The sequence below is a fragment of the Rhinopithecus roxellana genome, chromosome 1 (genome assembly GCF_007565055.1).
Source record: "Rhinopithecus roxellana isolate Shanxi Qingling chromosome 1, ASM756505v1, whole genome shotgun sequence".
NCBI classification, from domain to species: domain Eukaryota; kingdom Metazoa; phylum Chordata; class Mammalia; order Primates; family Cercopithecidae; genus Rhinopithecus; species Rhinopithecus roxellana.
The window spans coordinates 78925856-78953537 of NC_044549.1; the positions used below are offsets into that span (position 1 = coordinate 78925856).

At 46.9% G+C, this 27682-nt stretch overlaps 2 protein-coding genes across 2 annotated transcripts in view; one reads left to right on the forward strand and one right to left on the reverse strand.

The window, feature by feature from the left end:
- Positions 1-25645, reverse strand: part of ARHGEF3 (Rho guanine nucleotide exchange factor 3) — a 340537-nt gene extending 314892 nt beyond the window's left edge. The window contains exon 1 of the mRNA XM_010360455.2: positions 25573-25645. The gene's annotated coding sequence lies outside the window, so the exon portion shown is untranslated. The remainder of the gene's footprint in view (positions 1-25572) is intronic.
- Positions 20067-20645, forward strand: SPATA12 (spermatogenesis associated 12). The gene is given in 1 exon segment (XM_030926646.1): positions 20067-20645. A coding segment is annotated over 1 exon segment (579 nt).
- Positions 25646-27682: the final 2037 nt, after the last annotated feature.

The window sequence follows — 27682 nt, forward strand, 5'->3', positions numbered from 1 at the left end:
GTAGTCTGCAACATCCATAAAGCGCATCAATCTTAAGTGTACAACTCAATAACATTTTTAGATATTTATACCCCAATGTGATCAGCAACCAAATCAAAACATATAAAACAGTTCCTGTCTCCTAGAAAGAAGGCTTCCTTATGTTCCTTCCCAGGTAATTGCCTACCCAAAGGTAACTACTATCTTGACTTCTAGTGGCATGGGTTCATTTGCCTGCGTCTGAAATGTACATAAATGGAATCACACAGTATGGACTGTCCCTGGCTTCTTCCACTCATCACGGTGTTAGGAGTTTTATCCACGTTGTGGCATGCAGCAGTGGTTCCTTCTTTCTCACTGCTGAGTGTATCCCATTGTATGGATATACCAAATCTACTCATCCATGTGGCTACTGATGGGCATTTGGATTGTTTCCACTTTTTGGTAATTATGGATAAAGCAGCTATGAACATTTGTGTACAAGTCTTTTGGTGCTCAGATGCATTCACTTCTCTTGGGTATATATCTAAGAGTGGAATTGCTGCAGCATAGGTAGGCATCTTTTAAGTTTGGGTAGATGTTATCAAAACGATTTTCCAAAATGGTCGTGCCAATTCATACTCCCACTAGCAGTGTGTGTGAGTTCCAGTTGCACCATATCTTCATTAACACTTTTGAGTCTTTTTAATTTTAGTCATTCTGGTGGATATATAGTAGTATCTTCTTGTACTTAAATTTTCATTTCTCTGGTGACTCCTGAGGTTAAGCATCTTTCCAAATGTTTTTGTGGTAATCTGCATATTAATTTTGATGATATGCTTGCTCAAGTCTTTTATCCTTTTAAACTTGGGCTGTCAGGTGTGTACAGTGGCTCACACCTGTAATCCCAGCATTCTGGGAGGCCAAGGTGGGCAGATCGCTTGAGCCCAGGAGTTCAAGACCAGCCTGGGCAGCATGGCGAAACCCTATCTCTACAAAAAATCCAAAAAAAAAAAAAAAGTCACGCATGGTGGTGCATGCCTGTGGTCCCAGCGACTCGGGAGGCTGAGGTGGGAGGATTGCTTGAGCCCAGCAGGGTGGAGGTTGAAGTGAGGCAAGATCACACCACTGCACTCCAGCCTGGGTGCCAGAGTGAGACTCCATCTCAAATTTTTTTTTTTTTTTTTTTTTTTTGAGACGGAGTCTCCCTCTGTCACCAGGCTGGAGTGTAGTAGTGCAGTGGTGCGATCTCAGCTCACTGCAAACCCTGACTCCCTGGTTCAAGGATTCTCCTGCCTCAGCCTCCCAAGTAGCTGGGATTACAGGCACATGCCACCATGCCTGGCTAATTTTTGTATTTTTAGTAGAAACAGGCTTTCAGCATGTTGGCCAGGATGGTCTCGATCCCCTGACTTCGTGATCTCCCCACCTTGACCTCCCAAAGTGCTGGATTACAGGCGTGAGCCTCCGCACCCAGCCAAAATTTTTTTTTTGTAAATAAAATTGTGTTGTCTATTTCCTATTGGTTTGTAGAAGTTCTTTATATATTCTGGATATAAATCCTTTGTTGAACATATGTATTTTAAACATCTTTTCCCAGACTGCAGCTTGTCTTTTCCCTCTTTTAATGGTGTCTTTTGATGAAGAGTTCTTAATTTTAATGAAATCTGATTTATAAGCTTTTCTCTTTATGCTTTTCTTTTCTTTTCTTTTCTTTTTTTTTTTTTTTTTGAGACGAAGTTTCACTCTGTTGCCCAGACTGGAGAGCAGTGGCGTGATCTCAGCTCACAGCAACCTCAGCCTCCCAGGTTCAAGCGATTCTCCTGTCTCAGCCTCCTGAGTAGCTGGGACTACAGGCGCACGCCACCAAGCCTGGCTAATTTTTGTATTTTTAGAAGAGACAGGGTTTCACTATGTTGGCCAGGCTGGTCTCAAACTCCTGACCTCAGGTGACCCACCCACCTCGGCCTCCCAGAGTGCTAAGATGACAGGCCTGAGCCACCCCGCCTGGCCCCTTCATGCTTTCCGTGACTTATTTAAGAAACCTGTGCCTAGCCTCATCTAATGTAGATATTCTTCTTTATTATCTTCTGAAAACTCCATTGATTTGCCTTGCACATTTAGGTTCTCAATCCATCTTGAATTATTTTTGTGTACGGTGTGAGGTAGGAGTGAGGTAGGATGTACTTTTAGGGTAAAGTCCTGTCAGCTGTGACCATAAACCAGACACACAAAAAGAACAATCTCTGTTACCTCCAGAGGAAGGTGCAGCTTCCCTGACACCCAATCCTTTATCTGTATCCTCCAGAAGCCTCTGATTCCACCTCGCCCCTGAAGTCCAACAGAATTCCAAACCACATCCCTACTGTTTGAGAGAATTTTAGGACACAAACTCCCACCTTATATAAAGCTTCCACAACTTTCTATAAGTCCATTTTGACAACTGTACATGAGTCAAAATACTTCTAAAATGCAAAATGATTAAGTAGGAATGTGAATAGGGACAAGGTAAGACAGCATCTGGCTGTCAGATCTGCTGGGCACTGTGGGCCTCTCTGGGCTGGGAATTAAGGAGGCCACAGAATATGAGCAGACATAGCCCCTACTGTCACCATGCTCACAGTCTGGAGAAGAGACCAATAAAAAATGGGAGCAGAGGCTGGGTGCGGTAGCTCACACCTGTAATCCCAGAACTTTGGGAGGCTAAGGTGGGCGGATCACGAGACCAGGAGATGGAGACCATCCTGGCTAACATGGTGAAAACCCACTCTATTAAAAATACAGAAAATTAGCCAGGCGTGGTGGTGTGCACCTGTAATCCCAGCTACTTGGGAGGCTGAGGCAGGAGAATCTCTTGAACCTGGGAGGTGGAGGTTGCAGTGAGCCAAGACTGTGCCACTGCACTCCAGCCTGGGCAACAGAGTGAGACTCCGTCTTTAAAAAAAAAAAAAGCGACCGGGCACGGTGGCTCAAGCCTGTAATCCCAGCACTTTGGGAGGCCGAGACGGGTGGATCACGAGGTCAGGAGATCGAGACCAACCTAGCTAACACGGCGAAACCCCGTCTCTATTAAAAAATACAAAAAACTAGCCGGGCGAGTTGGCGGGTGCCTGTAGTCCCAGCTACTTGGGAGGCTGAGGCAGGAGAATGGCGTAAACCCGGGAGGCGGAGCTTGCAGTGAGCTGAGATCCGGCCACTGCACTCCAGCCTGGGTGACAGAGCGAGACTCCGTCTCAAAAAAAAAAAAAGCAGAGAAAGTATGTAGGGAAAAGTGATCATGGGGAGCCTCCCTGCAATATTTGAGCCAAAACCTAGATATGAGAGGGAGCTGGCCCTAAGTGAAGGGGCAAAAGTGTTCTTGACAGGAGGACCAGCAGACCCAGAGGCTGAGCAAGCAAAGGGATTGGGACGTAGCTGGAACATCCATGAGACCAGGAGGCATGACAAGGAGTGGAAAGGGCATGTTAGTTAAGGCAAAAAGAGATGTGGATTTTTTTCTAAGCAGAATCAGTTATCATTTCTTTTTCTTTTTTTTAAGTTTTTTGTAGAGATAGGGTGTAGCTATGTTGCCCCATGTTGGGCATGGTCTCAAACTCCCAGTCTCCATTATCTTGAACATATACCACAAGGTCCTATATGAGGTTGATGCACCACAAAAGACTATGGGATTGAAGGGCACTCAGTCAACTGGTCCACCTTGAAATCCTTCTCTCCCACCATGGTTTAAGCAGGCGACAAAACACAAAGGCTCTTCTTGGCCTTGACCATGCAGGCCTATACACACACACACACACACACACACACACACACACACACACCTCACACCCTTGCCCCCTTCCATCTTTTCCTTTAGGTCTAAACACAAGCAGGCTGTCACTCCACCTGCCCCCTTGGTAGTACCTCCAGCTGAGGACTCTTAGTCCCGTTATGATCTTAGGTAAAATGGGGTCTAAACTGCAGGTTTCTGCATTTTTTAAATTTTTATTATTATTATTTTTTGAGATGGAGTTTCACTCTGTCGCCCAGGCTACAGTGCAGTGGCACGATATCAGCTCACTGCAACCTCTGCCTCCTGAGTTCAAGTGATTCTCCTGCCTCAGCCCCCTGAGTACCTGGGATTACAGGTGCGTGCCACCTCACTTGGCTAATTTTTATATTTTTAGTAGAGAGGGTTTTCACCATGTTAGCCAGGCTGGTCTCGAACTCCTGACCTCAAGTGATCCACCCGCCTTGGTCTCCCATAATGCTGGGATTATAGGTATGAGCCACTGTACCCGTTCAGGTTTCTGCATTTCTGTTTATGATTTCTCAGCACTTATCCCAACTATAATTTTACTTGCATTCATGTGACTATTTGATTAGTATCTGTTTCCTGAGTGTGTCTTGTCTGTTGACTCTGGTAGGGTAGAGTCTGAGCCGGTCTTAGCCACCAAGTCTTCCGTAGCATGGAGCACAGGGCCTGGCCCAGGGTAAGTCACACCCACACCCACACCCCCACACAAGCTTTTTCAAATGTAAAAGTTTAAATACTACAAATGTAGAAAGAACATAATGTACCCTCTGTACCACACATCATACAACTTGAGTGGTCAACTCATTCCTAATATTATTTCTTCTACACTCAACCCAGTGAAGCAAACTCCAGCCATCGTATCACTTGATACATATTTGAGTGATACAGAGTAAGTGAATGAATGACTGCCTCCTACTATAACAGACAAGCTGGTGGCTTAATTCTTGCTCTCACTGATTTTACTGTCCATACTAGACAGACAGGGAGAGTTGAGGAGGGGCCACCTAAATGAGTCAGTTTTGCCACCAAGTTAGCAACTCCGATAAAATTTCAGATGAAACTAAAACTATTGTCTAAAGTGAATTTCCTTTTCCTCATATTGATTGGGCTTTAACCCTTCAGTCCTGTCCTTGCCATGGCCACATTCACCAAGAGCTGACCATAAAGGAAGGGAGGGTTACATGTTTCCCACAATCTCTTTCAAATGAAAATCTTGAAAGAACAAGTTTCTTTCCATAAAATAAGATATGTGGCCTTTTACATAGAAAAATAAGGAATGCCTTGGAAATTAGTATTACCACTTGCTCCCTCAAGGGCCAATCTACATTACACCTATTTTCTCTATTTTCACATTTATGAGAACTTGTTCCAAATCAGTCTGGTCTTTTTGAAATGCCATTACAAGGAGTGATACTCGTACCCATTGGGTTTGTTTGATGTCGCCTGCCCTTCAAGGTCCCAAAAGTGTGCATAAAAATAACAATTTGAAATGCTGACATGCAATCATACTTAACTACTTTTATATTTTCTAAATTTTTTATAAGTACAAGGAAAAATTTTTAATCCTTGTCTTTAAGCCTAGTACAAGGGTGTCCAATTTTTTGGCTTCTCTGGGACACACTGGAAGAATTGTCTTGGGCCACACATAAAATACACTAACGATAGCTGACCAACCAAAAACAAAATGCAAAAAAACTCATAATGTTTTTTAAAAGTTTAGGAAGGCCGGGCGCGGTGGCTCACACCTGTAATCCCAGCACTTTGGGAGGCCGAGGTGGGCGGATCATGAGGTCAGGAGATGGAGACCATCCTGGCTAACACGGTGAAACCCCGTTTCTACTAACAATACAAAAAATTAGCCGGATGTGGTGGCGGACGCCTGTAGTCCCAGCAACTCGGGAGGCCGAGCAGGAGAATGGCGTGAACCTGGGAGGTGGAGCTTGCAGTGAGCTGAGATTGTGCCACTGCACTCCAGCCTGGACAAAAGAGCAAGACTCCGTCTCAAGAAAAAAAAAGAAAAGTTTATGAATTTGTGTTGGGCCCATTTAGACAAGCTTGGCCTAAAGATAAGTCACATTTTGGAGTCTATTCTTCCCCATGTGTGTATGAGTTGGGGGTGGGGGGAGGGAGGGTGGTGAGTGGCATGATTACAAGTTCAGGCTCCTGAATCAGTGATAGGTTCCAATCTGGCTCTGCTATCTGCCACCCACATAGCCTCAGGCAAGTTGCTTCCCTCCATAAGCCCATTTTCTCTTCTGTAAAGCCGGACTGAAATGACTGCCTGATGGGGTGACAGCGAGGCTTTAAAAACATGAAGTGGGGCTGGGCACAGTGGCTCACGCCTGTAATCACAGCACTTTGGGAGGCCGAGGTGGGGAGATCACCTGAGGTCGGGAGTTTGAGACCAGCCTGACCAACATGGAGAAACCCCATCTCTACCAAAAATACAAAAGTAGCCAGGCCCGTGGTGACACATGCCTGTAATCCCAGCTACTTGGGAGGCTGAGGCAGGAGAATCGCTTGAACCTGGGAAGCAGAGGTTGCGATGAGCCAAGATCATGCCATTGAACTCCAGTTTGGGCAACAAGAGCAAAACCCTATCTCAAAAATAAAAATAAAAAGATGAAGTGAGGGACCAGGCATGGTGGCTCATGCCTGTAATCCCAGCACTTCGGGAGGCTGAGGCAGGAGAATCACTTGAGCCTAGGAGTTCAAGACCTGACTGGGCAACAGAACGAGACCCCATCTCTACAAAAAATTTAAAAATTAGCTGGGTGTGTGACATGCACCTACAGTCCCTGTGGGAGGATCTCTTTCTTGAGCCTGAGAGGTCAAGGCTGCAGTGAGCCATGATTATGCCACAGCATTCCAGCCTGGGCAACAGAGCTGAGATTCTGTCTCAAAAAAAAAAAAAAAAAGAACTTAGCCCAGGGCCTGTATGTAGCAAGCACTTAAACGGTATAGCTGCTGCTACTTGGGTTTTCAAAAAAGAGCTGCAAAAAACTCTAGGTTCTGCAGGAGATCCCTCTCAAGAACCTGTCCAGGAAGTGGGTACACCTGTCCCCACCCCCACAGTAGGAGTCAGAATCAGGGACTGGACAGGATGGGGTTCCTGGAGGAAGCTCACAGCAGCAGCAGCCTCTGAGTCACAGCTCAGCCCCTCCCTGGCATATCCCTTTGTTTGCTGGGAGTTGAGCTGTGACTCACATGAGCTCTGGTCCTGGGCTGGGCACATGTGACCCAGGGTCCTGACTGCCCTGCCCACAGTCACTGAGAAAATTCTTTGTGCATGCTCACCTTTCCCTCATCTCCCCTGCTCTTCCTGTTCCTGCAGCATCAGATCTCAGCCTGCAGTATCAGACCTCACAGGGAGCCTCTGGTGTCTTGTGGGTAGTTTACCAGCCCCCACCACACACACACAGACACACACACACACACACACACACACACACACACACAGAGAGGCACACACCACCACTTTTGTGGAGTGTGCCTGTTTTTTCACTGTGCTACATTTTGATGTAACTTCAATCTATAAAGAAAAAGTCCAGAAGAGTCACTGTAGTACACTCCAACTCCTCTTACACTTTTTTTTATTGTGGTAAAATATAATATAAATCATAGCACTTTAACCATTTTTAAGTGTACAGTTCAGTGGCATCTAGCACATTCACCATGTTGTACAACTCTCACCATTATCCATTTCCAGAACTTTATTGTCATTCTGAATAGAAACTGTGTATCCATTCAGCGGTAACTCCTCCTGCACCTGCCCCTCTCCCAGCCCCTGCTGTATTAATACTTCTCTCTCTAAACTTGCTATTCCAGGTACCCGCTGTAAGTGTCCTTCTGTGACTGGCTTTTCTCAGGTAGCATAATACTTTCATGGCTCAGTCATGTTGTAGCATGTGTCAAAAATTTCTTTTTTTTTTTTTTTTTGCAATGTGGTCTGGCTCTGTCATCCAGGCTGGAGTACAATGGTACGATCATAACTCACTGCAGCCTCGAACTCCTGGGCTCAAGAGGTCCTCCCATCTTGGCCTCCCAAAGTGTCAGGATTACAGGTGTGAGCCACCTCACTCAACCAGAAATTCCTTCCTTTTTAAGGTTAAATAATATTCCATTGTATGTACATATCACATTTTGTTTATCCACTCATCTGTCAATAGACATTTGGGTTATTTCTACCTTTTGGCTATTGTGAATAACACTGCTGTGAACATGGGAATGCAAGTATCTGTTTGGGTCTCTGCTTTCATTTCTTTGGGTATATACCCAGATGTGGAATTGCTGGACTATATGGTACCTCTATGTTTAACCCCTGTTACACTTTTAGGATTCTGGCAGTCACCATAGCTAACTCAATGAGCACTCTCATCTTACGTTACTCACCACTCTAAGAATTTTTATTTAGTCCTGAACTCATTTAGTCCTGAAAACAACTCCCTGAGGTGTGGTATAATTATTTGCATCTCCATTTTACAGACAAAGAACCTGAAGTGAGAGAGGTCCTCCTTCTCAGATGGCAGCGTCAGCATCTGAGCCCTCACAGGTTCAGATTTAAATTGTTTCTCTGGTTGTGACAAGAACAAGGTGCTGCTCTGCCTACCAGCATTTTCTGCCCTGAATAATGCCTTTGGGAGGGTTTCCACATCTTTCCTTGCTCTAGACTAAGGATCAACTAAAAAAAGAGAGTGAGGCAGGGATGCTCCACTGGATTGGATCTGTCTAGACTCACTGCTAGCAGTGAGAAATCCAACTCCATCTAGATGGGTGAGAAAGGGGATTTGTAGGAAGGTCCCTGGAGCAGCTTGAACAGTCATGTGACTAGATCCAAAGACAATGTGCCCAACCCTCCCCACGCGCTGTCACCGCTCCACACTCTGGGCCTGTCCTAACTGCTCTAACGCTGGGTGAGTGCCTTCAACCACCTTCTCTGCCACTTCTGAGTGGGTTAGTATGACGGTGAGGAAGCCCACGGCCTGGCATAGCTGGCTTGTGTCTAGCTCCAAACTGGCTACCACAGCCAGGGGGAGGGGAACCATGATAGGCCCAGACAGGACCACAGCCCCCACTCGGGCTCAGGCTGGGCTCAGGAGCATGGGGGGCTCAGGAGCACAGGGGAGCCTTTCAGAGAAGAGGGAAGGAAGCAGGGCAAGTGCCCAGCACAGATGCTGTGTAATCTACAATAGCAAAAGATTGGAAGCTGCCCAGTAGTACTGAACAAAGCAAGGTTAAATAAAGTTGCTCTAGCCACTCAGCAAAACACTATGTAGCTGTTTAACAAGCAGAAATATCTGGTGGGAACGACAGGACTCGCTCTTTCTCTGTCCACACACATGCACACACACACAACATACACACACACATACAAACACATATGTAATAATTCACAGGTAAGAAAAATATAGGCAAGAATTATATCATAATAGAAGAATCAAATGGCTTTTAATCTGTTTACCAAACTTTTCTTTACAGGTTCAACAAATTATTGTCCGTACCAGTCAAGGCGCTGGGGACGTGACAGGGAACACAACAGAAGAAAAATTCCTGCCCTCATGAAACTTACGTTCTAGTGGGGGAGGCAGATGACAAGATAAATAAGCAAAATATACCTTATATTGGATAACGATAGTGTTAGGAGAAAAAGCAATGAAGGCAGAGGGGAAGTTGGGATGTAGTGGTAACAGTTTAGATACGATGACCAGGGGAGGCTGGAGGAAATGAGGGACCAAGCTCTGCAGACACTGGGAGAGGTGCATTTTGGGCAGTGGGAATAGCAGGTGCAAAGGCCCTGAGGTGCCCACGCAGGGAACAGCATGGAGGTGATGTGGCTGAGGTGGGGTTATGAGGGGGAAGGGCAAACTAAGAGAGAAGTCAGAGAGGAAATGTGGCCAGATCACATGGGGCCTTGCAGCCACCCTAAGGGCTTTGGCTTTTGTTGCAGTGAAATGAGAGCTACTTGAGGGCTTTGAGCAGAGAAGTAGCCAACCCTTTAGAAGGTTCCCTCTGACTCTGAGTTGAGAACAAGCTGAAAGGAGGTAAGGGCAGAGGCTTGGAGGCCACAGTCATTCAGGTGAGAGGGGAGAACGACCTGGAGGGTGGTAGGAGAAGGAGGGGAGCAGTGGCCACTCTCCAAGTATATTTTGAAAAAATACAGTGGGGTCTTTTGACAAGTGTGGAGAAGAGAGATACAAAAGTCAAAGATGATGCCCCAGCCTTTGGGCCTGAGCAACCAGGAGGTTCGGGTGCTCCTTAATAGAGATGTGGGAAGAGGATCAGGAGAGTGGGGCATCCTGAAAGCCAGGTGAGACAAGGCTTCGAGGAAGAGAAGGTGACCAACTCCATGAAACACTGCTGGTAGCCAGGAAGGATGGCAACAGAGAACAGGCCATTGGGATGAGCAACCAGGCACTCATCGGAGACCTCAGGAAGAGATGTCTGGGGAGAAGGGAGTGGAAGCCAAGCCTGCCTGAAATGAGGGGCTCAAAAGAGAATGGGATAGCAGCATTATTCACAATAGCCAAAAGATGGAAGCAACTCTGTATTCAAGACAGATGAATGGTTGAACAAAATGTGGCAAATGCATAGAATTGAATAATATTCTGCCTTAAAAAGGCAGGAAAGTCCATGCCAGCTGTGCTGGCTCACGCCTGTAATCCCAGCACATTGGGAGGCCCAGGCAGGGGGATTGCCTGAGCTCAGGGGCTCGAGACCATCCTGGGCAATGTGGCAAAACCCTGTCTCTACCAAAAATATAAAAAATTAATCGGGCATAGTGGTGCATGCCTGTGGTCCCAGCTGCCTGGGAAGCTGAGGTCAGAAGATTGCTTGAGCCTGGCGGGTAGGGGTTGCAGTGAGCTGAGATTGTGCCACTGCAGCAATCAGTGACAGAGTGAGGCCCCATCTCAAAAAACAAAACAGAAAACCAAAAACCAAGATAGAAATTCTTTCTTTTTTTCTTTTTTTGGAGACAGGGTTTCCTTCTGTTATCCAGGCTGGGGTGCAGCGGTAAGATCACGGCTCACCGCAGCCTCAACTTCCCTGGCTCAAGCGATCCTCCCACCTCAGCCCCCAAGTAGCTGAGATTACAGGTGCATGCCACCACGCCCAGCAAATTGTTGTATTTTTTTGTAGACAGGGTATCACCATGTTGCCAAGGCTGGTTTTGAACCCCTGGGCTCACTGCCCGCCTCCTCGGTGCTGGGATTACAGGCATGAACCACCATGCCCAGCCCAAAGGAAGGAAATTCTGACACATGTTACAACATGGGTGAACCTTGAGCACATTATGCTGAGTGAGATAAGCCAATCACAAAAGGACAAATACGGCATGATTCCACTTATAAGAGGTATCTAGAGCAGTCAAATTCAGAGAGAGAAAGTAGAATGCTGGTCGCCAGGGGCTGGGGGCAGGAGGGAATGGGGGTTACTGTTTAATGGATACAGCGTTTCAGTGTCACAAGATGAAAAACTCTGCAGATTGGTTGCACAACAATATCACTATACACAACACCACTGACCTGAAAACTTAAAAATAGTCAACACAGCAAATTTTACATTATGTGTGTTTCATCACAATTTTTTGAGAGACAATGGAAGGCAAAAAATTAGTCAGCAAGTCCAGACAATTCTTTCAAAAAGTTTTGTTCTAAACTGAAGAGAAATGGGTGTATAACTGTAGGGAGAAATAGGGTGAAGAGAGGGTTCTATTGTTTTGAAGTTGGGAGAAATAACTGCGTGTTTATTTGCTGATAGGACTGATCCAGTAGGCCATGCTCTTAAATGTTGAAATTACTTGCAAAAGGACGGGCACAGTGGCTCATGCCTGTAATCCCAGCACTTCGGGAGGGCGAGGTGGGCAGATCACTTGAGGTCAGGAGTTCGAGACCAGCCTGGCCAACATGGTGAAGCCCCATCTCTATGAAAAATACAAAACTTAGCCGGGTGTGATGGTGCGCACCTGTAGTCCCAGCTACTAGGAAGGATGAGGCAGGAGAATCACTTGAGCCTGGGAGGCAGAGGTTGCAGTGAGTCGAGATTGTGCCACTGCATTCCAGCCTGGGCAACAGAGTGAGACTCCATCTCAAAACAAAAACAAAAACAAAAATTACTTGCAAAAGAAAAACTGTATTTTAGGATGATGAATATTCTGGAACTAGTGGCAATATCTGCATTACCTTATGCATGTGCTAAAAAACAGACTGGGTACTTCAAAAGGGTCAATTTTGTGGTATGTTAATTATACCTCAATAAAAATAAAATAAAATAAAAGCGATAATAAATGTTTAATGTCTTCCGAATACCATGTTCTCATACAGGCTGAGTTCCCACCCAGGCAGCCCCAGATACCAATAGTTTCTGTGGCCAGTGACCCACCACAGCTACGTGGTAGCCTGCGGAACAGGAGAGACAAGGTCAGCCTCATTATGGCTGAGTCACAAATGCTGCATTAGCACATACAACCCCCTACAGCTAGATCTACGGAGCATGCACCAATTTGCTGCAGATAGATGGCACCTTTTACTTAGTTAGGCCCATGAACTCTCAGGTCTTCAGTCTTAAAAGGAAATCTAAGAACTGGGCACGGTAGCTCACACCTGTAATCCCAGCTACTCAGGAGGCTGAGGCAGGAGGATCACTTAAGGCCAGGAGAGCAACATAGTGAGACTCTGTTTCAAAAAAAAGCAAAAACCCTAAAATGTAAGAAACAATCATTTCAATCAGAACAATCAAAAGAAACTCTGCACCCCCACTGCCAATCTGCCAACCCATCTGGTCCACCTATAATTACAAGACAACAAGGGAGGGACTTATTTTGCAGTCAATCAAAGGGGAGGGAGTTCTTTCCAAAATGTTCTTCTATCTATACCAACAGCACACTTCCACTTCCAACCATTGCCTTTTTCCTTTCTTTGTTTTCTTTTTTTTTTTTCTGAAACGGAGTCTCACTCTGTCACCCAGGTACAGTGGCACAATCTTGGCTCACCACGACTTCCGCCTCCCAGGTTCAAGCGATTCGCCTGCCTCAGCCTCCCAAGTAGCTGGGATTGCAGGCACCCGCCACCATGCCTGGCTAATTTTTTGTATTTTTAGTAGAGACGAGGTTTCACTATGTTGGCCAGGCTGGTCTCGAACTCCTGACCTCAAGTGATCTGTCCGCCTCGGCCTCCCAAAGTGCTGGGACTACAGGCATGAGCCACCACGCCCAGCCTTTTGCCTTTTTCCTTTCTTCTGAACAACCTCAAACAGTATCTTACCCACTGTAATGATTAATTTTATATGTCAACTTGGCTAGACCATGGTAACCAGCTATTTGGTCAAACATTCTAGACATTTCTGTGAAGGTATTTTTTTTAGATGAGATTAACATTTAAATCAGTGGACTTAGAGTAAAGCAGATTATTCTCCATGATGTGGTGGGCTTTAGCCAATCAGCTATGAGCCTTAGCAGAAAAAGACTGACCTCTCAGAGCAGGAAGAATTCTGCCCAGACTGCCTTTAGGCTCACTGCAACTCTTCTCTGGGTCTCCCGCCTGCCAGCCTGCCTACCTTACCGATTTTCGACTCACTCGGCCTCCACAATCACATGAGTCAATTCCTAAAAATCAACCTCTCAATAGATAGATGAGCGATTGATTGACATATATCCTGTTGGTTCTGTTTCTCTCCAAACCCTAATACACACCCAAAATAAATGATTTACCAATAGAAATTGTCTGTAAGGACCTGTACTTGCATGAAATTTCAAGTCACCAGAGAGATAAATAAATTTTTATTTAAAAAAAAAACAAAATATGGCAACCCAGAAAGAATAACATTTGTTGGCCAGGCACAGTGGCTCACGCCTGTAATCCCAGCACTTTGGGAAGCCAAGGCAGGAGGATCACGAGGTCAGGAGATGGAGACCATCCTGGCTAACACAGTGAAATCCCATCTCTACTAAAAATACACATACAAAATTAGCCGGGCGAGGTGGTGGGCGCCTGTAGTCCCAACTACTCGGGAGGCTGAGGCGGGAGAATGGCGTGAACCAGGGAGGCAGAGCTTACAGTGAATCAAGATCGTGCCACTGCACTCCAGCCTGGGCGACAGCGAGACTCCATCTCAAAATAATAATAATAATAATATTTGTCTATATATTGATCAAAGCCATCATAGTAGATATATTTGTTTTCAAATGCAACTTTAGTGTGGATGTGGTGGCTTACACCTGTAATCCCAGCACACTGGGAGGCTGAGGCCAGAGAATCACTTGAGCCCAGGAGTTTGAGACCAGCCTGGGTAATACAGTGAGACCCAGTCTCTACAAAAAATTTTAAAAATTAGCCAGTGTGAGGCCAGGTGCGGTGGCTCACGCCTGTAATCCCAGCACTTTGGGAGGCCAAGGTGGGTGGATCACAAGGTCAGGAGATCAAGACCATCCTGGTTAACATGGTGAAACCCCGTCTCTACTAAAAAAAAATACAAAAAAATTAGTCGGGCACAGTGGCAGGCTCCTGTGGTCCCAGTTACTCGGGAGGCCGAGGCAGGAGAATGTCATGAACCTGGGAGGCGGAGCTTGCAGTGAGCTGAGATCCGGGCACTGCACTCCAGCCTAGGCAACAGAGCGAGACTCCGTCTCAAAACAAACAAACAAACAAACAAAATTAGCAGGTGTGGTGGCATGCACCTGTAGTCCCAGTTACTCTGGAGGCCAAGGCAAGAGGATCACTTGAGCCCAGAGGACACTAGACATGCATAGGGCAACTATTGTTTCACCAAATAATTCAGATATGTGCGTGCACGCGTGCACGCGCACACACACACACACACAACCGGGTCACCAGGTAGCAGTCTATTTTTTACAATAGGTCAGAGTCAAAAACAAGGGAGAAGCCACCATACTCCAACACACAATAAATGCTTAATAAAATTTGGTAGCATCATCATTCTTAGCTCACTCTAAAAGCTAATACTTTCATGTTCTTCATTAGCATTTATTATCACAATAAAATAGAGCTTCTGATACATTTATCAATGCTGCCACTCACTTACTGCAGTGCTGTTTAAGAGTCACTGCACCTCCCTAAATAAACTTGCCAACTCTCTCTCCTCAAAAGGACTCAGGCGGTCATTTAAATAATTTCTGACTCACAATGCTGGCCAAGGATTAGCGAGGCCCTGCCCAGCCCAGAACACATGAAATGTAAGTGATTTGTTAAGAAAACCATTTGAGTTTGCAAGACTGCACAGGGCTTTTATAAAACTAAAGCCATGCTGGAGAGAAACAGTCCTCCCCACCCCCTTGGGAGATGTGTCATAGAGAGAGGTCACACAAGGTCAGTCAAGCTGCACCTTCTGAGACTGGGCAGGAACTGAAGCGCCAAACCTCAAGTGTGTAACGTGCTTCCTTGTTTTGGGGTTAGGTTATATCATTGTGTTTTTCCCCTAACTTTCCATGTGCATACACATGCACACACCCCCATCACTAAAGGATGGAAACAAAATCCCTCTGAACTGCCGGTTCCAACAACTTAAGTAAAGGGAATCTGCTAAGGCAAAAGATCTGATTTTTTTTTTTTTCTGAGACCAAGTCTCGCTCTATCACCCAGGCTAGAGTGCTGTGACACGATCTTGGCTGACTGTAACCTCTGTCTCCCGGGTTCAAGCAATTCTCTGCCTCAGCCTCTCTAGTAGCTGAGATTACAGGCACCCGCCACCACGCCCAGCTAATTTTTGTATTTTTAGTTGAGACGGGGTTTCACCGTCTTGGCCAGGTTGGTCTTGAACTCCTGACCTCGTGATCCACTCGCCTCAGCCTCCCAAAGTGCTGGGACTACAGGCATCAGCCACCATGCCCGGCCTAGATCTGAGATTTTGAAAACCTCAAAACATATTCTATTGCATATAACTTTCTCTCCTCCCAGAAACAAACTAAAAACTCAGTCCAAATTAACGCTTTTTAAAAAATTGCTTTTTTGAAACAACTGTAATAAATAACTCTAATCTCTGTCTCTCAAACACACGCACGCACAAGTATTGTTTTTTAAAATGAGAGTTCCCCCCCCAGCTGAGTTGAGGTATGAATGGATTTGAAGTTTCAAATGTAGTTTCCCACGTTGTTCTTTAAGTTTGGAAAACAAGACTCCAACTTGGAAAACAAGATTCCAAGTGATACAAATGTAAGTGCTGCATTCTTTATTTCTTCTTTCTTGAAAATAAAATCATGTATTTGTGCTGTGCCAAAGCATTACATCTGGAACACATAAGTACATGTTGGGGTGTAAACTAAGCTTGTTTTTTTCTTTTGAGACGGTCTTGCTCTGTCGCCAAGCTGGAGTGCATTAGTGTGAGCACGGCTCATTGCAGCCTCAAACGACTGGGCTCAAGCTATCCTCCCACCTTAGCCTCCCAAGTATGTGGGACTACAGACGTGTGCCGCCACACCCAACTAATTTTTAAATTTTTTTATAGAAATAGAGCCTCGCTTTGCTGCCCAGGCTGGTCTCAAACTCCTGGCCTGAGGCAATGCTCCCACTTCAACCTCCCAACGTGCTGGGATTACAGGCGTGAGCCACTGCGCCTAGCCTAAACTAAACTTTCAATATGTGATATTACTCCCTTTTTATTTTTATTCCATTCTTCAAACTATGATGGGAGTGAATTGACGGGGAGGGGCCAAGATTGTTTTAGCAGCAGAACTCTTTCCTCAAATGAAATCATACCCCTTTGCCCAACAGATAAAACAAGATAAAATGGAGCCTGGCTTCAATTCTCCTACCACCACCTGGTGCCTCCAGGGCTGTGGGGTCTCCCAGTTCCCACCACACTTCTCAAGGCATGAAGCAAGGGGTTATGGGAGTATCTTAGAGATCTCCAACCCATCCTTAGCATGAAGGGAAGCCAGATCTGTTATATCTGTGACCAGGTGCCAGACGCACTCCCATTTCACAAATTCAGGAGTTAAATGCCTTAAATTAGACACTATAGTATACTGTGTTACTTTCTTCAAAAAAGAAAAGAAACATTATGTTCCTGGTGTTTTGTCAGTGCAGTCTGATGTCTGTGCAATTTGCCTACTCAGCAGATTCAATGACTAGGGAAGCTGAGTGAGCAGTGCCACCAGCAAAAAGGAATTCAGGCTCCACACTTAATATTGTTAAGATGGCAAAACTCCCCAAATGATCTACAAAGTCAATGCAACCCCTATCAAAATCTCAGGTCCCTTTTTGCAGAAACTAACAAGCTGACCCTAAAATTCATAGGGAGATCCAGAACGGCCAAAATAATCTAGAAAAAGAAGGACAGGCTGGGCACAGTGGCTCACACCTATAATCCCAGCACTTTGGCAGGCCAAGGTGTGAGGATTACTTGAGCCCAGGAGTTTGAGACCAGCCTGGGTAACATAGCCAGACCCAGTCTCTACGAAAAATAAATAAATAAAAATTAAAAATTAGCTGAGTGTGGTTGCACACATCTGTAGTCCCAGCTACTTGGGAGGCTGAGGTGGGAGGATTGCTTGAGCCCAGGAGGTCAAGGCTACAGTGAGCAGTGATCGTACTTCAGCCTGGGTGACAGAGCAAGACTCTGTATCACAAAAAAGAAAAAAAGAAAAAAGAAAAAGAAGGACAAAGTTGGAGGACTCATACTTCCTGATTTCAAAACTTACTACAAAGCTATAGTAGTCAAGACAGTATACAAAGCAATACTGGCCTAAGGATAGACATATAGATGAATGGACTAGAATTGAGAATGCAGAAATAAATGCTTACATTTATAATAAATTGATTTTTGACAAGAGTATCAAAACAATTTAATGGGGAAGAAGAGTCTTTTCAACACATGATTCTGGGACAACAGGATTTCCCTATGCAAAAAAATGAAGCTAGGCCCCTACCTCACACCATATACAAACATCAATTCAAAACAGATCAAAGTTCTAAATCTAAGAGCTAAAACTATAAAACTCTTATAAGAATATATAGGCATATGGCCAGTTGCAGTGGCTCACGCCTGTAATCCCAGCACTTTGGGAGGACAAGGCAGGCAGATCACGAGGTCAGGCATTCAAGACCAACCTGACCAACATGGTGAAACCCTGCCTCTACTAAAAATACAAAAATCTGCCGGGTGTGATGGTGCACACCTGTAGTCCCAGCGACTCAAGAGGCTGAGGCAGGAGAATCAATTGAAACTGGAAGGTAGAGGTTGCAGTGAGCTGAGATCATGCCACTGTACTCCAGCCTGGGTGAAAGAGCAAAACTCCATCTCAAAAAAAAAAAAAAAAAAGAAAGAAAGAAAGAAAGAATATATATGCATAAGTCTTCATGACCTTGCATTAGGCAAAGGTTTCTTAGGTATGATACCAAAAGCATGGGCAACCCAAGAAAAACAGATAAATTGAACTTCACCAAAATTAAACCTGGCACTTCAAAGAACACCATCAAGAAAGTGAAAAAATAACCCACAGAATGGGCAAAATGTATTTTAAAATCATAGCTGATAAGGAACCGAATTCAGAATACATAAAGAACACTTACAACTCAATAATAAAGAGACATATAATCCAATTTAGAAATGGATAAAAGACCAAATATACATTTCTCCAAAGAAGATACACAAATGGCCAATAAGCACATGAAAGAATGCACAACATCATTAGCCATCAGGGAAATGCAAATCAAAGTTACAATGAGATGCCACTTCATACCCACTTAGGATGGCAATAATCAAAAGATGGATAATAACAAGTGTTGATGAGGATGTGGAGAAACTGGAAATCTCATGCACTGCTGATGGGATTGTAAAACGGTGCAGCCACTTTGGAAACAGTTTGGCAGTTCCTCAAAATGTTAGAGTTACCATATACCCAGCAATTCCACTGCTAGATATATATTCAAGAGAAATAAAACCATATGTCCACAGAAGTTTGTATATTCTTCCCTAGGAAAGGGAAGAGCCAGGGCAGGTAAAAGAGAGGAGAAATGCATATGGACAAAGAAAACACTCTTGGACATAATTAAATGGGAAAACATTAGTTGTTAGCACTGTCCAGGCCAAATATAGAATTAAAAAAAAAATAGGCCAGGTGCAGTGGCTCATGTCTCTAATCCCAGCACTTCAGGAACACAAGGCAGGAGGATTGCTTGAGCTCACGGGTTCAAGACCAGCCTGGGCAACATGGCAAAACCCTGTCTCTACTAAAAATACAAAAAAATTCGCCAGGTGCGGTCGCACATGCCTGTAGTCCCAGCTACTAGGAAGGCTGAGGCACAAGAATCACTTGAACCAGGGAGGCAGAGGATGCAGTGAGCTGAGATGCCACCCTGGGCAACAGAGCAAAACTCTGTCTTAAAAAAAAAAAAAAAAGAATAAAAATAAATAAAAACAGGCCAGGCATGGTGGCTCACTCCTGTAATCCCAGCACTTTGGGAGGCCAAGGTGGGTGGATCATGAGGTCAGGAGTTCAAGACCAGCCTGGCCAAGATGGTGAAACCCCATCTCTACTAAAAAATACAAAAATTAGCCAGGTGCAGTGACAGGCGCCTATAATCCCAGCTACTCAGGAGGCTGAAGCAGAAGAATCACTTGAACCCAGGTGGCAGAGGTTGCAGTGAGCCAAGGTCATGCCAGTGTACTCCAGCCTGGGTGATAGAGTGAGACTCCATCTCTAAATAAATAAATAAATAAATAAATACAAAGAAACAAAATCCGTTGGTAAGCAATACATACAAAATGAGCTCATTGTGTTGGTTTTCAAAGATACTCACAGGCACCCATGCTTGTGTGAGTAAACAAAAGCAAGAGAAATCTATGCCCAGTTGATCACAAACATTCTCTCTGGAAGCAAGCCTGGGATGGGGAAGGCAGAATTTTATTATTTACATCTTTTTTTTAATCTCAGCATATTATACCTGTAATTACTTTTAACTCTACAACTTCTGATATGTTTACATTTGTGTTCAATAAGAATATAATCAGGATTTCTTATTTATGTTTCTAGCCAAAAGGGAAGGAAAGAGAGAGAAAGCCACTGGAGTTGGGCAGCATGGGAAGTTGTGAAAGTGGACAAGCATGAAAGAGCTTCCAAGTAGTAGAAACAGTAGGAGCAAAGATGTGAACGTGGGAAAACCTCCACAGTATCTGGGTGACTGTGGAGTTTGGCTCTGTTTGAGCACCCGGGGATGACTGCTGGTGGGGTGTGACTGAAGGTGAATGGGAACAGTGCACTCAGCAACCAGGCTGCAAGAGTGCTGCATGCCCCTTAGGGATTGGCTCTGGCCAAGTGCCCTGGCCTCCTTTTCTGGAGCATTCTGGTTTTGACTTGGGCCCCATGTCCAGTTCTGCCCTGACTTGTGGGTCCACCTTGGAAAAGTCAGGAGACACCTGGGAAATGAAGGCACTAGACTCTTCCAGACACGTTCCATGGCCACCCAGAGGCCTTGGGTCATCTACCCAACATCCCAACAAACCCAACTGTGCACTGGCATCATGCCAGGGGCCAGATATTCTCCCAGGAGCAGCCTCTGCCCTCCCAGAGCTGACATTTCAGGGAGATGTTCGCCAAAGCAAGACCTGTAAGAGATAATTACAAACAGCCATCTCTCTTGACATCGCTGCACCCCAAATAAATCTTCTGGGAAGACCCTCTTCACCTCTAGCTCTCCTGATACAGCAAGACAGTTGTGAACACGTTATTTATAACTCTATACCTCAATTTCCTGGTATGGAAGATGGGGATAATGAGAGGACCTGTGCCACAGGATTGTTGTGGAGACTGTATGAGGATATAGGTGCTGAGCCCAGTAGCACAGGGTACAGCAGTTCAAACCAACTGACATTTATTGAGGGCTGCTTTGTCAGGTCCCTCTCTACAGTATACCCCAACACACACATACACACACAGCTGTAATCAGTGAGAATTCTGCAACATCTGAGTCTGGCAGCTGTCTGTCTGGGCCTTTGCACATGCTACGCCCTCCCTTCCAACCCCCACCGGGGGTGACTCGTAGCCATCCCTTTCTGCATCTTGTCAGATATCACTTTTTCCAAGAAGCCTCTCCGTCACACCATTTCCCCAATATCACAGATGAAGAAAAAAAGACTCAGAAAGGTTAAGTTACTGGCACAAGGTCACACAATCCAGATCTCATACTCTTAGCCCCCCGGGAACCTTATGCTGTATTAAACGACATCAATTGATCAATCAATGGAAATAGTGGGACGCATGCATCTCCTGATCCCCGATCCTATACATTTTCATCTCTTTGTTGTTTCTATCAAAGCCTGCTAAGTAACTACTTTTCCTCTAGATGAGCGCCACTAGGTGATGAGGTGAGGTAATCAAATGACACAAAAGAGGAAGGAGTCCACCACCAGGGTAGGTGCAGTGGAGCAAGTGTTACAATGTGCAGGATTATAACTCCAGCAATGACCCCTAGGCTCATGCTCATTCCCCAGGTGGCAGTTTCAGAACACATTGCTCAGGTCTCACCCTGTAAAGGTAGGTACCAACCTTCTAGTAAGCCATCAGAACACACAATGCCAAGATCTTACTCCAGCCACCTGCCAGGACCTGGGGGGCAGGAGGAGAGTTCTCCCTACATTGTCTCAATTTCCCTCCCCTTCTGCAGTGAGACAGACCATGTCCGCTGCTCAAGAGTTGACTGGCCACACTGGGGAGTTTGACCACAACCTTGGGCTCTATATGCATGGAATGAGGTTGCCTGCAATTGTCCATGAGGCTGCTCCCTCATTTGTCTGGGTTTATGCTCCAGTGCTATCTCCTCAGAGACCTTCTCTGACCAAAGCCAGCTCTGCCTCCATCCCATCACTCTGGATCTCCTTTCCCAGCTTCATCTCCATTACACTGGCCACTTTCCCTCACATCTTATTACTGATCTAGTTGTCTGCTGTCCATCTCCACCACTGGGATGTAAACTCCACAAGGGAGGAATGCTGTCAGTTTCCTTGACTGCTGTGTGGTCAGTACCAGGGCAATGCCTGGCACAGAGTAGCCCTCTCTCCCTAAATGTTTTTGAATAAATGAAAAAAATGAGCTAAGTGGCTAAGACAGGTGTAAATACGACCTCAATTAGGAACAGTCTTGCCAGTCCTCTTTTTTTTTCTTTTTTTAAGAAAAAAAAAAATGGGCCCAGCACGGTGACTCATGCCTGTAATTCCAGCACTTTGGGAGGCCAAGGCAGGTGATCACTTGAGCCCAGGTGTTCGAGACCAACCTGGGCAACATGGTGAAATCCCATCTCTACAAAAACTACAAAAATTAGCTAGGCATGGTGGTACATGCCCATAGTCCCAGTTACTCGGGAGGCTGAGGTGGAAGGATCACTTGAGCCTGAGAGGCAGATGTTGCAGTGAGCCAAGATCACACCACTGCATGCCAGCCTGGGCAAGAAAGCAAGACCCTATCTCTAAAAAAGAAAAAAGAAAAAGAAATGTGTACCCATTTTCATAACTGAATAAACAATTTTCATCAAAGTAAAGAAGAAAGCAAAGCTTGTCACCAAACCTCTCCACAGCAGACCTCACTCCACCCATCATGCTAGTAATATCCCATGAAGAAACTGACTCAATAAATTAGAATTATATATTAAAAATCTCATTTTAACTTGAGTTTCAACTTGTGAAAGTGAAGTGATATGAATTAAAGAATATTTGTATAAACCATTAAGAAAATGGGTCCAAGGATTAATTTTCTTTTAAATATAGCTAGGGTCGCATTAATAAATGGATTAAGGAATGATACAGAAAAATCCAGGAAAAGGACAAAAGAGAGAGAAAGCCCCTACCCACCCCCACCTCCAACCCAGTGCAGTTACAGGAGCCTGAACAATACAGAACTTGGCCTTGAAAGGTTACTAAACTATGGCAATGGCCTTTCTGCTTCATGCTTCTTTGCCTCAGACCCCCTCTGGTGACACATGACTGGGCAGGATACTAAGTTCTGGTCAGGAGCTCAGGGACCTTAGTTATGGCAGAGAACTTTAGAGACGGATATTGATGGATGCAGGATGGTCAGGACACGAAGCAGACCAGAAGGACTAGAACGGTAGCATGCAGGAGGCCACAGCTCGTCCTCATCAGAGTGGTACAGGGACTGCATCTGGTTCTCTGCCCCCTCTCCTTCAATGGTTCTCTGTCCCCTCTCCTCCAATGGAACAGGCTATTGCAGGAGGTGACAAGTTCCCTGGGCCTAGAGGATTCAAGCTTAGGTTAAACAGTAACTAGGAAGAGATGTTGCAGAGGTGATTTAATCTGGAGGTGAAAGTATGGTCACTTTCAACCCTGAGCTCCTGACCAGCAACTAGTTCTTTGGCATTTCACTACTCTCCAAACTCGCCTCACTTCAGTCAATGGGTGTTCATTCACTCAGGACAGTTATTGTGCACCAGCTATATGCCATGGGCCAGGAGTCAGTAGTGAACAGGACAATACACCTCTGCTCTCTTGAATCCTACGTTCTCCTGGGTGGATGCACACAATAAACCCATAAATCAATGCATGAATAAGATCATCCCAGGCAAGCTCTATGAATAAAATACAAGAAAGAGTGTGATAGAAACTAATGGGGGAGAGGCTGCTTTGGATAAAGTAGTCAGAAAAACCATCTGTACAGGGGAGACATCTGAGCAAAAGGGCAAGAAAGTGCCCAGCATGGAAGAAGTGATGGAAAAGCATGCTAGGTTGAGGGAACAGCAAGTGCAAAGGCCCTGAGAAGTCTTCTGAAAACTTGAACTCAAATGTTCATGAATTGCATCCCAGCCTAAAGGTCTCACCACAGGCCAACAGTCCCTAACCTCACAGCCTGCGTCTCTTTCCCCTAATTGACCAAGTCAAGGCTGACCTGTATTGCCTATTGAAAAGTGTGTTCTGGGAGGGGGAACAAGGGCAGCCCCCAATTTGCAGGGAATTGAGATGTAATAGGGGGCAAGAACCTTCACTTTCCTACCAGAAGTTCAGAGTCCACTTACAGGCCTCATGGAGAATACAATGTAAGGGGAAACCTCTGGAAAAATAACTGTGCTTCAAGTGCCTCATGTACATTTCAGGACATTCCCTGGGGCTCCAGGTTCAGAGCTCTTATCTGTGGAGTTCCAGAAGACAGAAACTAAATTTCCAAGAAGATACTAAATGGGTGCAGCCCAGGAAAATTCTACAGATGGAGGGGGCAATCTGCTAGAGATGAATGAATGCGGGAGAAGAAGACAAGATCAGGTCCCTGGACCCTGAAATAGACTCCCACACTCACAGAGACTAGACAATGTCAGCCTGTCAGGGGACCCAAGGCCTAAAAGAGTCAAGTGAAATCTATCCACCCTCCCCCCGCCAACAAGAGGCAAACATCCAATCACACCCCAGAGCTTCCAGAGAAGATCCAAGACCCTACTTTCCAACAGTGTCCTTGACAAAGTTCATCTCTAATCCCACATTCTGAGATATACTTTGCACAAGGCTGGTTAGCCACAGGAGGTGTTACAGCAAAGCTCAAATTTCCCAGGGCGGAAGGGAACACCATGGCTACTGTGTAAACACCACCAGCTCCTTACCAGAAGAATGGGAAGGAGCAACAGCCTGCAGACCCACCTCATTGAGAAGCTAGGGCTGTGCACGCGCTGTTAGATGTCAGTGATAATAATCACAAGAGCAGCTAACACAGAGGATTTATCCTGCCCCAGTCAGTATTTTAAGCACTTTATCCCTATACAAGTCTTTAAGGTTTGTACTATTATCATCCCCACCTTACAGATGAGAAAACTGAGGCATAGGTAAGTGAAGTAACTTGCCCAGGACTACACAGCTAAGACAAAGACCCAGTGAAGCTCTCCTCCCCCACACCCCAGGGAAGAAAGTGGTTATACCTGGGTAGTGCATGAAACGCTTAAAAATAAGTTTCTACCGGTACATTCAGGTCAACTACCGTCTGGCAATTCCCACGTCCTTGCCCAGTGCGGGAAGCAAGCCTGGGCCAGGCAGTAAATTCAGCAACCCGAGACCTCTAGGAACAAGGCGCTCTGTTTCCGCAACATTCAAGTGCGTGATGGGGCCGCTGATAGTGCAAAAGCAGCTCTCCACCACCGCAAAGCCCAAGGGAACCCGTTTCCACTCGGCTCAGTCAGCCTCAGAAAACGCTCACCCGTCCTCTGGCTGCGAGGCACCCACGCTGACCTTAACCCCTTGGCGTCCGCCACTCTGGCGTCCTATCTCTGGATCTTCTGGCCGCTCGGTTTAAAAGATGCAGCCGCCGGGACAAGGGCCTCAGGCAGGGTGGGACCGCGCCCGCCGCCCGGAGCGCCCTGAGTCCCGCTCCCCCGCCGCGAAGTGACCCGCGGCCCTGTGAGCCGCCACCAGCAGCGCGCGACGCGACGCTGACCTGCGAGTGCCCCGCCAGGCTGGAGAAGAAAGTTGGGCGAAAGGGGCGCGTCCCAGGACAGGTGGCGCCTCCCTCCCCGGAAGTGGCTCCGGGAATTTTCGCTCAAGGGGCTACCCGGGGACCAGAGTCAGGGTACCCAGCAGGAGCGACGACTGGTCGAGGCTGGCGGTGGCACTGCCTACTTGCACTGCGCCCAGTGCGCCCCCGTGCGCTGGGCGTACCCTAGACCAGGGAGCCCTCAGGGCCCGCCGGGGGCGCCGAGACCTGGCGGGGTAACTCGGATGTGGGAGTTGGGGGGCGGTCCAGCTCGGGGACCTGGGCAAAGGAGGAACCAGCCCGGAAGAGGGTCTTACTCCGGGAGATGTAGCGGGGGTGTCCCACCAAGGGGGTGTCCAGCCGGGGAGGGTCTAACTGGGGAGCGGGGTTCCCGGCTGCTGCCCGCACTCACCTCGGCCCCCGCGCTAGTTCGGTCTCTCCAGGCTGGAGAACTCGCCGCGGAGGCGGCGGCGGCTCCCCTGGGCGGGGCGGGGCCGGGGGTGGGGAGGCCGGGCCGGCCACGTGGGCGGGAGGCGGGCCGGGGACCCCCGCGGGCGCCGGAGCCGGGCGACGCAAGACTAGGATGTGGCCACGCCCGGCCACCGCTCGACACCCCAGCTCCCCATGCACGGCCTAGGTCTACTGGAAGGCTAGAAAGAGGAGAGCGGAGACCCCAGGACATCCCTCCCCCGCCACCACCTAAATCAGACTCAGGCTGAGAGAATTAACCGAGTCGGAGGAGGGGTAAACATCCCTGCCTCTGGCTCCCGCTGTCCCGCCAGAGAAAGCGCCGCGGAAACCCCGAGGGTGGGTCGAGGGCCAGCTACCCTAGTGGGAGGGGACTCTCGTGCCGGGGTGGTAGGGGCTGCCCTAGCGGTCCAGGGCCAGAGCCTGCACGCGGAGCTCCCACCTCCACCGCTGGGCAGATCTTGGGCGTGTCAGATCTTGCCCAAGCCTCACTTTCCTCGATGGTGGAGGTGAGAATGAGGACGAGCCTCGAGCTGCGTGAACCCGGGCGCCCAGTAGGCTCTCAGGAATCGCGGGCTTGTAGGTGGACGCCGAGCCTGAAAGTGAGGGGCCTGAGTCGTGCATGCAGAAATAAACATGGGACTCTAAATAAAACGAGTTTCTGCAGGCATTCATTCATTCAACAGATGAACGCCTACGGTCCTCATCACCTCTTAAAGTCAGAAATAAAGAATGCCCTAGACTGTCGTTACTGGGCTTCTAAGAAAGTGTAAACCCCGATGCTAAAAATGAAAAATTCATCAGTTGCCCCCATGTGCCGGCAGTGCATTTTAGGTGCTTGATCGAAATTAACATTCACGACAGCCTTTAAGGTGGAGGGCCTGTGCGGGCCCGCTTCTCAAATGAAGAAATCGAAGCTTAGCGAGGTGAAGCCAGCCCCCAGAGCCAGAGGATCACAGTCTGGCCCCCTGTTTACAGGGGAAAGAGCATCAGCCCAAGGTACTAAGGCTCTTGCCCAGGTGCAGGAAGGGGGTGAGGGTTGAGAGCTCCCTGGGAGGCCACCTGTCGTGACAGCAGCAGCTGGGATGCAGATCTTCCAGATTTACTTCACAGCAACCTCTGCCTTCTGTTGCCAGTGCTCAGCCCCGCAGTGCTGGGTGGCCTCTTCCTGGCCTGCAGCCCACCTTTTGGGCCAGAAACTGGGCATCTTGAGCAAACCAACTTCTATTCCACCAGCTGCAACTTCATTCCACTACAGCTTCTAGGGAGTTCCTTGACCCCAGACCCAATGCATTGTGACCCACCAGTTTCCTGTTCAGGGAACACACTCTCCCCAGTACTCCATTTCCAAGGACAACTCCTGTGTCCAGACCCCTAGTCCTCAGCCTTTTCCCCAAGAACCTTTTGTCATTCTCCTTCCTCCCTAATGCAGAAGATCCCTACAACAACCAGCCATGTTTATCAAGTAATTACATTTATTAAGCAAAGGGCTTCTCTTGTCTCTGAAGTGCCTGCTCCCTCATCTGAGCTCAGCAGTGACTTCAGATCCACCAGCCAACACCTGGTGTTCTACTCAGGCAGGTTTGTCAAAGAAAAGTTTTCTTTGCATTAGATTCAATTTAACAATTATTTGAGCATCTACTACATGCCACACACTGTGCTAGGCTCTGGGGACAGTAGTGATTGGATACCAAGACAGACAGTCCCTGACCTCATGGAGCTTATGAGCTGATGAGGGAGACAGTCAACTGACCCCTCACCAGGCAGCAAGAGAGCAGGATGTGGTGACAAACACCTGGAAGAAGCACTGGCCCAGGCAGAGCACAGGTCACACTGCTGGAAGTCCATGGACAGGGGAGGTAAGGGGAGAAAGAGGCTGGAGGAACCTTGATGGCCAAAGTGAGACGTTAGACCTTGTCCACCTAAAGGTTCAGACAGAGGCATGATGGGATGTGAGCCACAGTTTGAAGACATCACACTGGCTGCTGAGTGAGAGATGATGCGGCAAGTGAGTCTCCTGTACACAGTTAAAGGCAATGCGCCTTTTTATTATT